Raw genomic sequence first — 16,555 nt, 5'->3', positions numbered from 1 at the left:
TGTCATTAGGTAATGAGCTTTCTCTCAGCACGTGGAGGACTCAGAAGAAATTCAATTTAGAAAAGACAAACTGCTTGTTGATTTAGCAAATGGGAGAAAGGAGAAGAAAGAAAAATAAATGTTTAGACTGAATGAAATAATTTATTCAGTGACAATTTATGGACTCAATTCTCTATGATGTGACAACGGTCTATCGTCAGCTCATCCACATGTGCCTTGTCTGCACAGGTAAGCCGTAAAGCTGCCGCTTTACACTGGATATTCATTTTAAATGTAGAAGAGACAGCAGCTAAATGTAAAATCAAACTGTTTTCAGACAGCATGCAATTTTACACTCATCAGTATGTTTACACATTCTAGTAAGAAATTCAATTCTACATTTAAAACCTTTTGTTTTTAAAAAAAACAAAACAAACTGATCAGTATGAGAGTCAGACTGAGAGAAAAGGCTTAGAGTAAGGCATGAAGAAATTAATGACCATTTATCAAACTTCTGATGCAAAGAAGAGTGAATGTAATCAAACACCAATCACACTGTTAAAGTACTGCAGCAACAGAGTAAGGCTGAAGGTTAGTCCAATCCTAGTCCCTTTTTTCTAACTTTAGTCCCAACAGTTCTGGTTCATCAGCAGAAACTTCACAGCACAACAGGCAATTGGCAGATCACACTGTATTAATGCTACACAGTATGCCCCCACCATCATTAACAGAAACTGTTCTGTGATCAGCAAATAGCTGTGTCATATTCTGTGACTTGATTAATTGGTGTAACTTATGGCATCATGAATTCTGAGGCGAAAGGAGGCTGATGGGTCTTGTTGATCTGAATCACTCTTGAAAACCGCAGTAGGATGAAGTGACATTAATGCAAAATTTTGATCGTTATCCTGAGTTCAAGTGGCCAAATAGAAAGAAACAAATACATTATGTATACCAAACATGAAAAGTAAGTTTGATGTTGAATGAAATGATGATGAACAGACTTCATTTCTTGGCTCTTCCCAGGTGTTCTCGGGCAATAATGAGCCTTTGGATCTGAGCTGTGCCCTCGTAGATCTACAAAAGAAATCAGATTAATTAAAGAAGATGAAGCTGAGATTGTGTAGTAGTGCATAGTTGCACATTATTGTCACCCACCTGGTAGATCTTTGCATCCCTCATGAGCTTCTCTACAGGGTACTCGCTATTGAAGCCGTTGCCTCCAAATACCTGAACAGCATCAGTGGCCACCTGATTGGCGATGTCCCCTGCGAAGGCCTTGGCGATGGAAGCGTAGTAGGTGTTTCTGCGGCCCTGGTCCACCTCCCAGGCAGCACGCTGGTACGCCATCCTAGCCAGCTCTACCTTCATCGCCATCTCAGCCAGGAGGAAAGACACAGCTTGGTGCTGCGAAACAAACAGAAGCACGTTGATCTTTTCTTCATCCGAGTTTAAAACAAAAGCAGTCCAACTAAGGATACCCAGATTTTAAAGGACAAACAAAATGCTTGAACACACCTCAGCAATAACTTTGCCGAAGGTCTTCCTCTCCAGAGCGTAACTGGTGGCTTCGTCGAGCGCCCTCTGTGCCAGGCCGGTAGCTCCTGCTGCCACCTGCATTGGAGCAAATACGTGAACAACCGTGCTCAGACAAATCTTTAGCTACAAGTTTAAACTTTTGTCCTTAAATCTGGTGATGTTGCATCCACTGTAGTCCTTGTTTAGTTTCCTGCTGATGTTTTACTACATTTCAAAGTTCCTGTTGTGACAGAGGCAGCTCATAAACTGTTTATGAAACAAACCCAGGTTTTCTTTAGCATTTTGTCTATATAGGATAGAGACAGTGGACTGACAGGAAAGCGGGGAGAGAGGGGAAAACAGGCCGCAAAGGACAGGAGGTCAGACTCGAACCTGGACCGCTGCTTTTCTGGCCATGCGGCATGCAGTCACATGGTCAACCACTGAGCCAAACTGGCACCCAATTATCGCCATTTAAATCATGGTTCATATTTGTTAGCACACGTTTGAATTAGTCTCGTGTGACGAGCCTTTACCATGCGAGTGAGTGAAAAACTAAATTTAAGCACCCACACTAGTGCATCTTAGTACTGCTGAGTCACACTCAAACTACAAGCTCAGAGACAACTTTGATCAATATTAGACAGTGAAAATAATAAATAAAGATATTCTTCTTAGCTGGCTTAGCTGTCAGTGTTAATTCTACAGTAGCACAAATTTTATTTGCATGCATACACATATATGTATATGTGTGTGTGTAGACATATACATATACATATATGTATACACACACATATACATATATGTATACATATATGTATATGTGTGTGTATACATATATGTATATGTATACACACACATATACATATATGTGTGTGTATACATATATGTATATGTGTGTGTATACATATATGTATATGTATGTGTATACATATATGTATATGTATACACATATACATATACATATATGTATATATGTGTGGGGGCGATCATGGCTCAAGAGTTGGGAGTTCGCCTTGTAATCGGAAGGTTGCCGGTTCGAGCCCCAGCTTGGACAGTCTCGGTCGTTGTGTCCTTGGGCAAGACACTTCACCTGTTGCCTACTGGTGGTGGTCAGAGGGCCCGGTGGCGCCAGTGTCCGGCAGCCTCGCCTCTGTCAGTGCGCCCCAGGGTGGCTGTGGTTACAACATAGCTTGCCATCACCAGTGTGTGAATGTGTGCTGAATGGGTGGATGACTGATTGTGTAAAGCGCTTTGGGGTTCTTAGGGACTAGTAAAAGCGCTATACAAATACAGGCCATTTACCATATATGTATACGTATACACATATGTATACACACACACACACACACACACACACACACCTCTATCTTATCAGTTTAAGATTTATATATATTAAACTGTAGCAAGTTAAATTAGATTCAAATGAGAGGGGGGAAAAAAAAAATCCACTGCTTAACACCTTTAACCTCCTAAGACCCGAACTCTTCCACAGCATGCATTTTTAATTTTTCTTTGATATTTGGGCATATTGGGGCCCAGTGAATGTAAAAACAAAGAATTACCAGATTTTTTTTTTCCCCCAATTTTTGTTTCTAAGAAAAATCAGAGCCACAAATGAAGATATTTGTTTAAAATTTCAATAGAACAGTAGCAGTATAATGTCCTTCTAAGTGGATATTGGGCCCTTGTAGAGCAAAATTGAGTATTTGGGTCTAAATAACCAAAAATGTGATGTCCACATATGTGGACGCCAGGTCCTAAGAGGTTAAAGACCAATAACTTCAGATTTTTGCACTCCAATTTCTAATCCTTTTATTTGCAGATATAATTTGATGCCAAAAGATGAATCACGTCTTTACTTCTTGTAAAGATGAAGCTATGCACAGTCGTTACAGATGTTACGTTTTGTCACAGCTGGAAAACTTACTGGTGGCCTGGTCATGTCAAAGGCACCCATGGCAATTTTGAATCCAGATCCCTCTCCGATCAGGACATTCTCCTTCGGTATTCTTACATCCTCAAAGGTAATGCCCCTCGTGTCAGAACACCTCTGGCCCATGTTCATTTCCTACAGGCACAAAAACAAAAATAAAATGGGATACATTTACAAACTGAACATTTTTCCTCCTTTTATTACATATAATTTTTAAACAAACAACGCTATCATTTGCACTACTCAGTAAAGTAATTATCTGACATTACGCGTCTAATGTTTATAGAACAGAGCATCAAACTTTTAACATTTAAACATTTAAAATATGATTTGCTCACTGAAGAATGTGATTAATGTTTTAAAAGACTTTTTCAGCTCACCTTCCTTCCTATTTGAACTCCCGGAGTGTCTGCATCCACAATGAAGCCAGTAAAAGCCTTGCTGGCTGAACACTTGGGATCTGAGTTAGTGCGAGCAAGCAGGAAGTACCTAAAAGTATTGGAGACTAAATTAGCAGACAGAAGTTGCTGGAGTAGTCAGAGAGAAAAGAGAGAACAGTAGTGCAAATTTCAGCATTCAGAGTGGCCTTGAGGATGAATGCCCTCTAAAACTGATCACTACAACTTTAACGAATGCAATACATCAGCAGCAACTGCGAGCACACACCAGTTAGCTTTCCCTCCGTTGGTGATCCACATCTTCTGCCCGTTAACAACATACTCATCGCCCATTTTCACAGCTCGTGTCTTGATGCCAGCCACGTCAGATCCTGCCCCGGGCTCAGTGACACAGTACGCCTGCAGAAACCCACACAGGAGTTAAACTGAAAACAGCAGCATGTTTGCTGCTGTCAGCACACAGTAGTAAAACAGAGTTTATGGTCCTTTTTACAAGATAAATAAGGCATGACGGTATAACAAGAAGCACTCTGAACTGCCTTGTTGTTCAAAGTCTCTTACACAAACAAACTTTCCTTAATTTGTTACCATTTGTTCTATAAAGGGTGTGTCGGATTATAATATTATTTTATGCCATGTTAGACCCCTAATTAAAGATTGTGAATTATTATGTAGTTTTAGTTTGCATTATTCTCCTGAATTAGAAGAAGGTGATAACTATTACATTTGGTAAACTGATCTGCATTACATTAGACTGCTGATTTATTGTGAATGAATGATATTGTTTTATGATGCATTATACTGCTGAGTTATAAGAAATACTGTTTGCAGAAAGTCATCGCCTTATTTGTCTGGTTAGAAGAGAACAGAGCATACTGCCCCATCTCAGCAGGAGCAGATAAACAGGGAGCCAAGGTTGTAGCTTAGGCGCTGTGTGAGAAAGAATGTGAATGTTTAGGCTTTTATGATTAGGTGGGGGCCACTAGAGGCTATAAGAGTTTGATCAAGGCTCCACCATTTTGAGATCTGATGCCGTCTGCTGTATGGTGTCCATCTCCCACGCGTGTGTTCATTAAATCATCGTTTGACTCAACCCGGCCGGACCAGTGTGGTTATTTTTGGTTTTCCTCTTGTATCCATCCCCAATATTTGAATCCGTAACAGGTGTTAATAAACAAACTTGAAAGTTAAATGCTCTGTCATTGTGTTTGTTGGGTTGATTATTGACATCACCTGCGCCTACCACATGTTAAGGTGGTGCTTTAAAAAGAGTCACAGCCACAGGTCGTAGAAACTGAAGCCACAGGCTGAAATGTGTTCGTTTCTGCTACCATATATCAAAGACATTTGTGATGTGACTGCCTGCCAGTGTCCTTCAAAGTTTTAGGTGGGTCATAGCGACTTAAAGATTACAAAAGTGCCTATAAAGAAGAACTTTCTGTGATAAAGCTCAAGAAGCGTCCACAGGAGGTGCTGGATTATACGCATGGAACATCAAACTGGCGATCCCAGTGGATGGAAAGGATGCACAGAGAGCACGAAAGGGTTGGCAACCAGTCATCAGACGGGCTCTCCACTGAAGTAGTGATCCACTTTTTAGCATCACCGAGCAGAACTGTTTGCACCAAAAAAGTCATCTACAAAAAGGTCCACAACAGAGTGGCAGGAGGTACAGATGGACGCGCAAAGAGGACTTCAGGACATCCAGCATAAATCAACTTATCCAAACAGACAGTTAAGTAATCAGGAATTATCTTCTTTTTAAACCATCTTAAAAAAAAAGTGTCAATATATTTACAAGCAACACTTAACTGCAATAACACCAAATTATTTCAATGAATGTAAAGACTCTGGACACCACTCCCTCTGTACAAACCATTTACCAAAATGAGGAACAAACAATTAGTGGATTACAATTAAGAAATTCAAATCTAGGAAATTCTTTATTTGCACCAGAATCTAATGATCTAATGCCTCTGTACCAACTTTGTTGTTTAGTTGAAGAAGAAGTTAGGTTCTTTTTGTTTTTCCCAGAGAAACAAAATGTTCTTTTTAAAATTCTCGTTGCATGAAAGGCTCTAAAAGATCTATCAATGATGATTTGTCATTTGCTAATGTTGATAAAGGTCATCCAGTAGTGCTGCTAGATGAGGTCGTGAGTCCACTGAATATTACAGATTTCCACTGAGGTCTACGGAATTCCGTCCACAGAATTCCTCATTAAATTAGCAGAGACAGTTTAGTAAGAACTCTCCCTTACAGAAACAGGAAGTCTCACTGGGTAGCCCTTTCAGTCCCAATTATGGAAATTCATTCATGGAGAAGTTTGAGCCTGATCATCTGCTGCTTATCCAGGGCCAGGTCTCAGAGGCAGCAGCCCAAGCAGAAGAGCCCAGACCTCCCTCTCCCCAGCCACCTCCTCCAGCTCATTACACACTGAGGTGTGCCCAGGCTAGCCAAGAGACATAATCTCTGCCTCCTCCTGGTAGGATATGCCCAGGACGCCTTACCCAGGAGGCACCAAGAAGGAATCTCAATCAGATCCTCAAACCATATCCAGCTTGCTCATTGTGCCATATAGCAACAGCACCTCTGCTCTGACTCCCTCCCAAATGACTGAACTTCTCACCCCATCACCAAGGGAGTGGCCAGTCCTCAGAGAAAACCACCACTTGCATCCACATCTTATTCTTTTGGTCACTACCCAGAGCTCATAGCCATAAGTGAGGTTAGGGATTTAGAGGGATAAATCAACAGCCTCCAGCTGACACTGCAGAGGCTCGCACCCAAGTGTGAAACAGCAAGAATGAGAATTAGCACCTCAAAATATGACGCCTGAAGAAAACACGTGAACTGAATGTTTATAAGTACTTTAATTCTAGATGACAGTTTGGCACATTGACACTTAACTAAAATCAAGAGTAGTAACCATGACAGTTAAAGATCTAATAGTTCCCCATCAAATATTACAGAGGAAAGAAATATTCCTTAAAATATATGAGGGGACTCTTATCTGTACGCATGTTCTGCAGTAGATGATGGAACTACTGCAGAACAAGCCACATCACTAGATGCTGCATTCTTCCAAATATCAAATCATGTCATCGTTTCCAATTAAATACTTACACACATGAGAGGCTCCTCAGTCAGCCGTCCCAAGTATTTCTTCTTCTGTGCATCACTGCCAGCAATAATGACGGGCATTTGCTGTGTGGGGAAAACAGATACAGTTCATTCTAACAGAGCTACTCTTCTCCTCTGTGCTCAATATGCATGAAATAAACTTTGGGAGCATATCATTAGCCTTATTTTCTTAACATGAAATACTTTTGTACGTGTGAATCTAAACAGCTGGCTGATGAACAGTCAAAAGCCGGCTCCAGAGAGCCCGTGATGGCTGATTACATAAACCCCAAGTTTCCCCCCTGGGTTCAAAATAACCTTTTAATCATCCCTGATATGAGTTCTGTCCTGCTGCCAAACTCATGTTGTTTATTGGCTTTCATTTTAAATTGTCTTCTTGATAAATGGCCTGTATTTGTATAGCGCTTTACTTAGCCCCTAAGGACCCCAAAGCGCTTTACACTACATTCAGTCATCCACCCATTCACACACACTGGTGATGGCAAGCTACATTGTAGCCACAGCTGCCCTGGGGCGCACTGACAGAGGCACCTGCTCCGCTTCCTGTCCATATGTACTGAAAAATTATGCCTCTTTGGCTACGACTTCCCCTTTTCCCTTACTTAGGAGACATTTTCTCCTCCGAATGTGGAATGAGAGTCAGACAGATTCTGATAATATATGGCCCCTTGAAGCAAATTTGTATTTGTAATAATTTGCTAAATAAACAATATGCTTTGCAGCAGTCCATTTTTGGTGGATCAGTTGCAACGACAGGTTCTAAAACATATTTAAACAAGTTACAAAGCCAGTTTAAAGGCTCTAAATCTGGTTCTAGGTTTGTGTCTTGGTGGGCCTGAAAAAAATAAATGTAAATAAATAAAGAGGCTGTGAATAACTTACTCCGAGAGAGTTTGCCTCCATGGCAGTTTGCATCCCTGTGCATCCATAAGCCAGTTCCTCTGTGATGAGGCAGCTGTCAAAGCTCGACAAACCCATTCCACCTGAAAACAAAGAGGAACAAATAAGGTTTTCAAATGCAGTGTTCAGTGTGTCGAGTTTCTTGAAATCAACACATGTCCACTGCCATTTTCCCCCAGGAACAGCAAACATGGTCACACTAGGCAACAACATTACAGCTATCTGTAATCTGTATCTCTTTATGTAAAGGCAACATGTATGGTATGATGGAGACTGCACTAATATTTTACCTGTGAATGAATCTCATCCATGCAAAGCAAAGTTTAGAATGAGCCACTAAATTTCAAGAAGGCAACATACCATATTCCTGTGGAATGTGACCGTTAACCAGACCAAGCTCCCACGCCTTCTTGATGATGGGGAGAGGATACTGTAAAGGGAGACAACATGTCAGTGTTACCATTTTTAATTTCGCTGTACCTGTAACAATGACAATAAAGACATTCTGTTTCTGATTCTACTAAGCCTTTAACAATCATGCCAAAGGAAAAAAAATAGAAAGGTTAAAGACAAGTCTGTGTACACAAGCAAATATGTAGTCTGAAGTACACACACACACACACACACTCTCTCTCTCTCTGTGTGTGCGTTCTACACCACTGCACTATAGTCAGGGGTGCACATAAGTGTTCCGCACGTGTGCATTCGCTGTCAAAATAAAAGACGCGCACCAGATAAGAAGTTGTAACGCGTGTTTGCGTACATATAAAAGGCACCGTTTTTGTCCGCTAGAGTGGGATTTTCACGGCATATTCTGCACCAAAATCTCTGTGCATTCATCATTTGTTTGAAGCCAGCTCACCTCCTGCAACCACTTTTCCGAGAATATGCGATTCTTTTGCGGTTCGGACTCCTTCTGACATTTCTTTGTAGGTGGAGGAACACCAAAGTAACTGCTTAAAGGAGCTTCTTCGGCATCTTTACGACTTCTAAACAAATGTCTGTCCTCCTCTAGAAAATCTTATGTACGCAAACGTGCGTTGCAACTTCTTATCTGGTGTGCGTCTTTTATTTTGACAGCGAATGCGCACCTGCGGACCACTTATGTGCACCCCTGACTATAGACCTACTAAGTGATAACCATAATTGAAAATCTCTAGAGACATCAACAGTACAAGCACATCTACATATATAAAGAAAAAATAAATAAAAAATAAAAAATTAGACCATCGCTACAGCAGCCCAATCCTCGCTTTACTCACTTCACCACTCTTGTCATAAGCAGGAGCAACAGGTATGATCTCTTCTCGTGCAAACTTCCTCGCCAACTGCTGGAACTCCTTCTGCTGATCGGTCAAGTCTGTGGGCCAAAGAAGCAACAAAGCATTTTATCTTTATTTTAATAGATCCCTATAAACTACATCACTGGAGCAGTTATTCGCTAAACAAGAATTTCATGCATCAGCTACATGAGACCCTACTTCAAAAACAAAATGATTACATTTTACTTTAGGGGATTTCAAAAGCCTCTTGGTCTGCATCAAAGAGGCTCTGTTTTTAGGGAATAAAAATAAATAAATAAAAAAAACATTCACTATATATTATATTACCAAGGCCTGTAGCCTACTTACCAAATGAGAAGCCAAGGGATGTTGCAGGGCTGCTGGAAGATGCTGTGGCACTGGCTGTAGCTGTAGAAGAGCTCTGCAGACGGATCCCACACCGCACACCAGCTCTGAGGACCTGTATGTAAAAAATATAGGTATGCATCAGACAGTTTGTGACACCTCACACCTGTTAAATTAAAAACTTAAGAATCATTAATCACCACCCATCAAAATGACACAAAAAGCCTAGTGTGAGTGCACTTTCTTAGCACTGTGAGGTTCCTGTTCGTGAATTATTTACTCAAATTCTTAAGCCTGTGAGCCGTGGTAATGTTTGGCTGCAACCCAGGAATATGAGCATTAATGGTAGAGTTATTTGTCTTTTACTGCCGTGTTTGACAGTTGTGTCTTCATATATTCCTGTTCACTTTTGTAACAGTGCTTTTTGATCGCTTGTTTGTTTGCTGAGATGTAACATTGAGATTTATAAGGGGGTAGAGTCTGTCCCTTAAATTTCTTTGAAAACTCCAATGTTGCCCAGTCCAATTTAAAAAGGTAAACCTTTTGGTGTAACTAATGCACGAATGCATATTTTGACAATATAAAATTACGTGTAGATTTAGGAGAAACCTTTTTACATGTAGACTAAATGAACATTCCTCTGATAACGTCTCATAACGCTATAGCCGCTACAGTACTGAGCTAGCTAACGCTACCGTGTGACGTAGTCGCTAAACGTGCAGAAAATCGGATGAAGACCGATAAACTGTCAATCGGGAGGTGCTCACAGAACATCTTTAAGGAGTTAACCCACAACAGAGACAGGTAGATCATTGTTAAGATAGAGAAATTTACCTTGTTCAGCAGCATTGTTGTTGCACCAGAGGACTCTACGCGTTAACCGTGTACTACCTTTGCCCTACTTCTGCATAAGCGTCCTCTCACCCAATCAAAGCAGTGACATTACTCACGTGTCATTGGTTGGCCGTGACTGTGACTTTTACCCCAGTTAGTTACTTAAAAGCTTCACCTTACAGCAGATATCACTTTAAAATGCGTTAAAGCACAGAAAGATTACTTTAGCCAAATAAAACAAAACTAAACCTAGATGTTTTTTCCCCAAAAAAATAATCATTAACTAAAATAAAACACGACCAAGATTAGGCTTTAGTGCACATTTATGGAGAATTTTTACAGGTGGAAAGTAACGAAGTACAAATACTTAGTTACTGTACTTAAGTAGAATTTTCAGGCATCTGTACCTAACTTGAGTAGTTTTGTTTTCTGACAACTTTTTACATTTACTCCCTACATTTTTAAACAAATATCTGTACTATCTACTCCTTACATTTCAAAACAGACTTTACTTTTGACTTAACGCATTTGAGGGAACTTATTATTATTATTTCAAACATCAAACCAATTTCACCATAAACAGTGAGGCATGAAAGGCAATCCTGTTCTCTGTGGTATTTAATAAACTGAAAATTTAAAGCTCACTTGTAAGTCCTGTGTTTTTTAATCAGATGTTAGAATCAGATTTTTTTTTTCATATTGTGAAACCTGCTGCAAAACAAACCATAGCAGATTAACTGTGTTTTTAAAAGGTTGCATTAAAATGCGCTGCTTTTTAGTAAACAGGTTAGCTGGTTGTACTGTGATGGATTTAAAGTTACAGTGTGTGACTGGTGAACAGTGGTTGTGGTGCTCATGGTCAGAGTCAGGTCACATCAAGTAGCTGAGTTGAATTTGAATTTAAGCTGATGATGCTTAGATTCATTGACTGAATTCCACCTTCATACAAACTGTACTGTCCTGTCAGTGCGCCCCAGGGCAGCTGTGGCTACAACGTAGCTTGCCATTGCCAGTGTGTGAATGTGTGTGTGAATGGGTGAATGACTGAATGTAGTGTAAAGCGCTTTGGGGTCCTTAGGGACTGAGTAAAGCGCTACACAAATGCAGGCCATTTACCATTTACCATAATATAAAGGCAGCATAAACAGTGTGCTGTCAGTGCAGAGGATGGAAATCAGCCAGGCCAACATTAAACATCTGCTGACATCTTGTTGAATTTAGGTGTGTAAGAAAATCTACTGGAGCTCTCATAAGAAATTACTGCGAGTTGTGATTCTATTCTCCATGCTGAGCCACTACAACTAATTTTAGGTTTCCCCCTCCTGCTGAATCCCACTTTAACCTCTTTCCTACTCATTTTGTTGTTTAGAGGCAAAGTCAGTGTGATCAACTGTATTATTATTGTGTATTATTATTATTGAGACAACACAATCAAAGGTTCTGAATATTTTGAAATGATTTAATAATTTAGGTGGGCTTATTGATCCAAATATCAATAGTATCAGTACCACCACTGCTATATGTACTGGATCAATACTAGCACAATAGTATCAATACTTCATGCTCATTAAAAAAATGTTCAAAATTTGCAAACTGATAATGACTCATGTAATGAATCATGACACACTGCTCTCCCCTACATAAGCTGCCATTATAGATTTAAAGTATGGGTGTCGAAATCAGCAATACTGGCCCTGTATTTACTTGGTATGGGATCAATACCATAATTTACAGTATCGCGCACCACTGCTTAAAAAATGTAATGATGGGCCCTAATAATTACATATTACTAAAATTATATAAGATATTGACAGGTAAGTGGATGGATGGCAAGGCATATGATGATAAAGAAATTCAAACACAGGCAAACACAATGAAAACAACCACAGTTAACAGAATAATTGGAAGAGAAAGGTTTGGAGAAGCAGGAACAGTGTTATGCGCCTTGAGGCGACTTTTGTTGTGATTTGGTGCTATATAAATAAAGTTGAATTGAATTGAATTATGGCATGGGCATGTATGGCTGCCAACAGGTCACTAATGTTTCTTAATCATGTGACTGCTAATAGAAGTGGCAGGATGTTTATTTGATTTTATTCCGCAACCTAGACATCCACATTACTCATACTCTCATAACACATACATATAGGGGCTTGGGGGTGGGCACGTTATACAGCATCCAGAGGATGGTCTGTGTATTCAAACCCACCTCTGGCACTGGTGCCCTACCCTCAATTTAAAATGCAAATAGACACTGAGGGTTTTCGGGAGGAGCCATGCTGCTCTCTGGCAGGAAGCACCATGCCCTCCTGTGTTTTAAATGCACTTTAGAACAGCATGCAGCAACACTACATATGAGCGGACGGAGGGAGGTTTGGGGTCTGGGATGCGGGGCGTCCCTGCTACTGCAGATAAGGAGGCGGTATGCTTTCCTCCACCCCAGAGAGAAGGGTTACATCTCCTGGGTCCGAGTACGGTTTGCCCCTCTGGGGGTGGGGGTACCCGGACCTGGGATATAGAGTTTGTGGAGTGTGAATGTGTGTACAGTGTCTATTTGTGTCTGTCTCCACGTTGGGTGAGTGCCAAGTATTTGTTTGTGTATATGGGGGTGGGAATGCACGTTTGTGTCTCCGTGCGCCTGTTCGTCTGTGTCTATATGGCAGGTTGGGTCTTAGATTCCACCTCTCTGGGAACATCTCAGGCTCTCCGAGGTATGGAGGCGTGTCTCCCCTCACCATACTCCCTGCCAGTGGCTGATGCCCTCAGACGTTCATGTGGTGGTGGTGGTGGTTCACAGACACAAACTACACCTTTGTTGGCTGCTACCTCAAAGCAGTTATTATCTACTGTTAGCTAGTTTATTGTGATGGTGTTGTATTTATTATGTTGCTCTTTTTTGTTTGTTTTCTCTTCTGTTTTTTCTTATCTCCATACAGGTGATCCAGGTGTTTTGTTTCTGTATTTTTTTTTCTTCCCCCTTTCTCACCATGTCTTCTCTCCTCTCTATTTCTCTTTCTCTCCCTCTTTTTCTTTCATTCTTTCTCCCTGTCCTATCCCCCAGTCATGACTTTAATGGTCAAGTCAACCCAACAAAGCATGCTTTTCAGGCCTGGCTGAGCAGGACAGGACAGGTGATGTCCATGAGTTTTTTAGCTATTGACTACAAAAAGTGTCTATGATACAGTTACTAAATGATTTTGAAGTACTGCATCTTTTTTTTGGACAGGAAACACTCAAACACTCTATTAAAAGTTGAGTAGTTTTGAATATTTGCAAAACATATTTTAGACTATCGAACACATTTTAATATTAGACAAGAATAACACAAGTAAATAAAAAAAATTGCAGATTTTAAATGATGATTTCATAACCATGTCTTCTTGGGAAGCTGAGTTAAACTAGCTACTGCCAGACTCAAGAAGTTATTTAAATAAAACCTGTCTGACAAAGTGACAAAGACTAAAACAAACACATAGTGTGTCCCATGATCTAAAGAAACAGGTGAGAAACAAAGTCATTGACATCTATCAGCCTGGAAAGAGTTAAAAAGCAATTTCTCAGGCTTTGGGACTCCAGTGATCCATTGTGAGAGTCATTATCTGCAAATAGAGAAATCCTGGAACAGCAGTGAACCTTCTCAGGAGTCAACGCTTCGACTTCAACTCACCCAAGAAGTCACAAAAGAACCCAGAAAACCATCTAAAGAACTCAGAGTCTCAGTGAAGGTCGGAGTTCAGCAATAAGAATGAGATTGGGCAAAAATGGCATCCATGGGAGAATTCCAAAGGCTCATCTCACATTTTCTAAAAAAAAATATATCTAATGATCCCCAAGAGAGAAAATGTTCTGTGGGCCGAGAAATTCAATTCTCTGAAAGGTTTGATTTCTGTAACCTCTGGCATAAAACTAACACACCATGGAGGGTTACGTGGTCATGTCAAAATCCTGACTTAACCCTGCTTGAGATAATGAAAACCGTCTGCGCTTGCATTAACACAATTTTGCGAAGAAAAGTGGAAAAAAGCTCCCCCACAGTGATATGAAAGACTGACAGTTACTACCAGAGATGGGCAGTAATGCGTTAATGTAATCCAATTACTTTTTTCAACTAAAGAGTAATGTACGGGATTACTATAGCAAAAAAGTAATTAGATTACTGATTAGATTATTAGATCAACAATGGATAATAAGGAGTGCAGGAGAGAGTACGACCATGCAGCATTTAAAGCGTTGACATACTGACATTACTTTGAGTTTTATTCCGTAAAAAGTGACAAAAACATTAGTGTCCGCTGTACACTCTGTGTGGGAAGAAAACTTGTTTCTACAGCGAATAATTAAACTTCAAATCTGAGCAAGCACCTAGCAAGTCGCCACTTGAATGTGAAATTCACAGAGAAACCCCCGGATCCCCCCACTGACATGACTGCTGTGGCACCAGGCAAACCTCCACCCGCCCCACTCCTGCTAAACAGGTGACAATAGATTTAAGAGCGTAAGGACTTAGTGCCACTGAATCTTTGATTTTAATTATTTTTTGCCGTGTTTTACTTGCATCTATTTGAAAGAGCGAGTGTCAACACAAGACATTATTTTATTTTATTATTATATTTTATTTTAATTTAATTTTTATTGACATTTAGGAATCACTGTACAGTATCATGTGCATCAGCTTCAATAATTTGTTAGAGATATCCATCTAAATGTCTTCTTCTTTTTTTAACAATGAAAACATCCATGCAAAAGAAGAAAAAAGAAGAAGAAACTAAGAAGAAGAAAAACAAAACATTGTTACGTCCATCCAGTGGCAGTCCTAGCCCATTTGGCGCCCCGGGCGAACACTCCCTCTGGCGCCCACCCCCCCCACACACACACACATAAAACATATTTAGGATTATACATTAACATAAAACTGTTGTCGGAACAGAAGAAGAAGAGAAACAAACAGACACACACATATGAAGAGAGAGAGAGTATGCATTGATGCATTGTATGCAAACAGCTACCAAACAGCCATCATAATTCCTCATACAATGAGAACAGGACAAATCAACAATTGACAATGACTAATTAATATTAAAATCTGTAACATAATGTATTGTTTGGAGTTTAGTCTGTTACTGTTGCTATTTTTACCATTTCTTCTTGGAGCAACTGTAATTCACATAATTTCCTTAGGGATTAAAAAAGTGTTTTGATTCTGATTCTGATTGTTTCAGGATGACCTGCCATTATCCAATCACACATCTGCTTACCTGCATCTTTTGCTCATTTCTCTTCCTCTTTTCTCTTTTTTCTAAACTGAGGACCTGATGGCTTTGAACTTTTCTTGTCCATCTTGGTTTTAATTTTGCACTCCAGTATGAACACAAATCCCCCAACTCGAGGATCACCACAACATAACCTAACACACCTACACCTTAGTTCACAGATTCACTTTGTCTAGGGTTTATTTCTGAGATTTCACACAACCCAGGATTCAAATCATGAATACATAATGGGCTTGGATTTACAAAATTATGAACGAAATGTCCTCTATTTGGAAGCAGCCAGCCCACCTCCCCTTTCGAAGGGCTGTGTGTGAGACATTAAATCAGGGGCGATTTTAGCCCAGTTTTGGAGGTGCTTCAGCCAGGGGCGATTTTAGCCCAGTTTTGGAGGTGCTTCAGCACCCCCAAAATGAATCAAAGCACCCCCAAAGATGTCTTACTTTTTTTGAAAATATTTGCTGTTTGTGGGACACACTACTAAAAGTATAAAAAGCATACAGTACTTAATTGAGATGGAACATTTTAACAACAAAAGTCCCCCCTCCCAAAATGGTTTGTTCCAGCTCGGCTCTCTCCTACTCGCTCTAGCGCTGTTGCTGCCAGAGCAATGGTGGCTGAGACCACCTTTTTTTAGTATTTTATTTGTTCCTGAGTAAATCGGTTAGGCTGAGATTAAAGTTATAGTTTTTACACAGCTGAATAAACGTCAAGCAGACAACTGATTATCAGAAGTGTGAGATGCTCGAGAATATACTCCGGTGTCCTGTTATATTTTAGATAACAATGAGTTTATTAAACTTCACCAAAACAATCTGCAAATTTCATTCAAATTTAATAAACTATCATCTTGTCTTTATTTTTAGTTAGCACAGACCTTAAACACTGAGAGCTGTAAGCTAATGATAGTTATATGAGAGCAGATGCTGCTGGTGCAATAAGCTGTACGCT

At 40.1% G+C, this 16,555-nt stretch overlaps 1 protein-coding gene across 1 annotated transcript; it reads right to left on the bottom strand.

Moving 5' to 3' along the window:
• Positions 1-121: 121 nt before the first annotated feature.
• On the bottom strand, positions 122-10,466 carry acadm (acyl-CoA dehydrogenase medium chain). The gene is made up of 12 exons (XM_085141508.1): positions 10,338-10,466; positions 9,507-9,618; positions 9,138-9,235; positions 8,236-8,305; positions 7,858-7,958; positions 6,958-7,038; positions 4,100-4,230; positions 3,814-3,922; positions 3,428-3,568; positions 1,498-1,593; positions 1,138-1,386; positions 122-1,056 (listed from the first exon to the last, which is right to left on the bottom strand). Exons 1-12 carry the CDS (start codon positions 10,350-10,352, stop codon positions 985-987), a joined length of 1,275 nt encoding a protein of 424 aa, XP_084997634.1. The 5' UTR covers positions 10,353-10,466; the 3' UTR covers positions 122-984.
• Between the last annotated feature and the right edge of the window lie 6,089 nt (positions 10,467-16,555).

This window comes from Neolamprologus multifasciatus, chromosome 18, assembly GCF_963576455.1.
Source record: "Neolamprologus multifasciatus chromosome 18, fNeoMul1.2, whole genome shotgun sequence".
NCBI lineage: Eukaryota > Metazoa > Chordata > Actinopteri > Cichliformes > Cichlidae > Neolamprologus > Neolamprologus multifasciatus.
The sequence above is the reverse complement of the archived record's forward strand: the minus strand, read 5'-3'. Positions and strand labels throughout refer to the sequence as shown.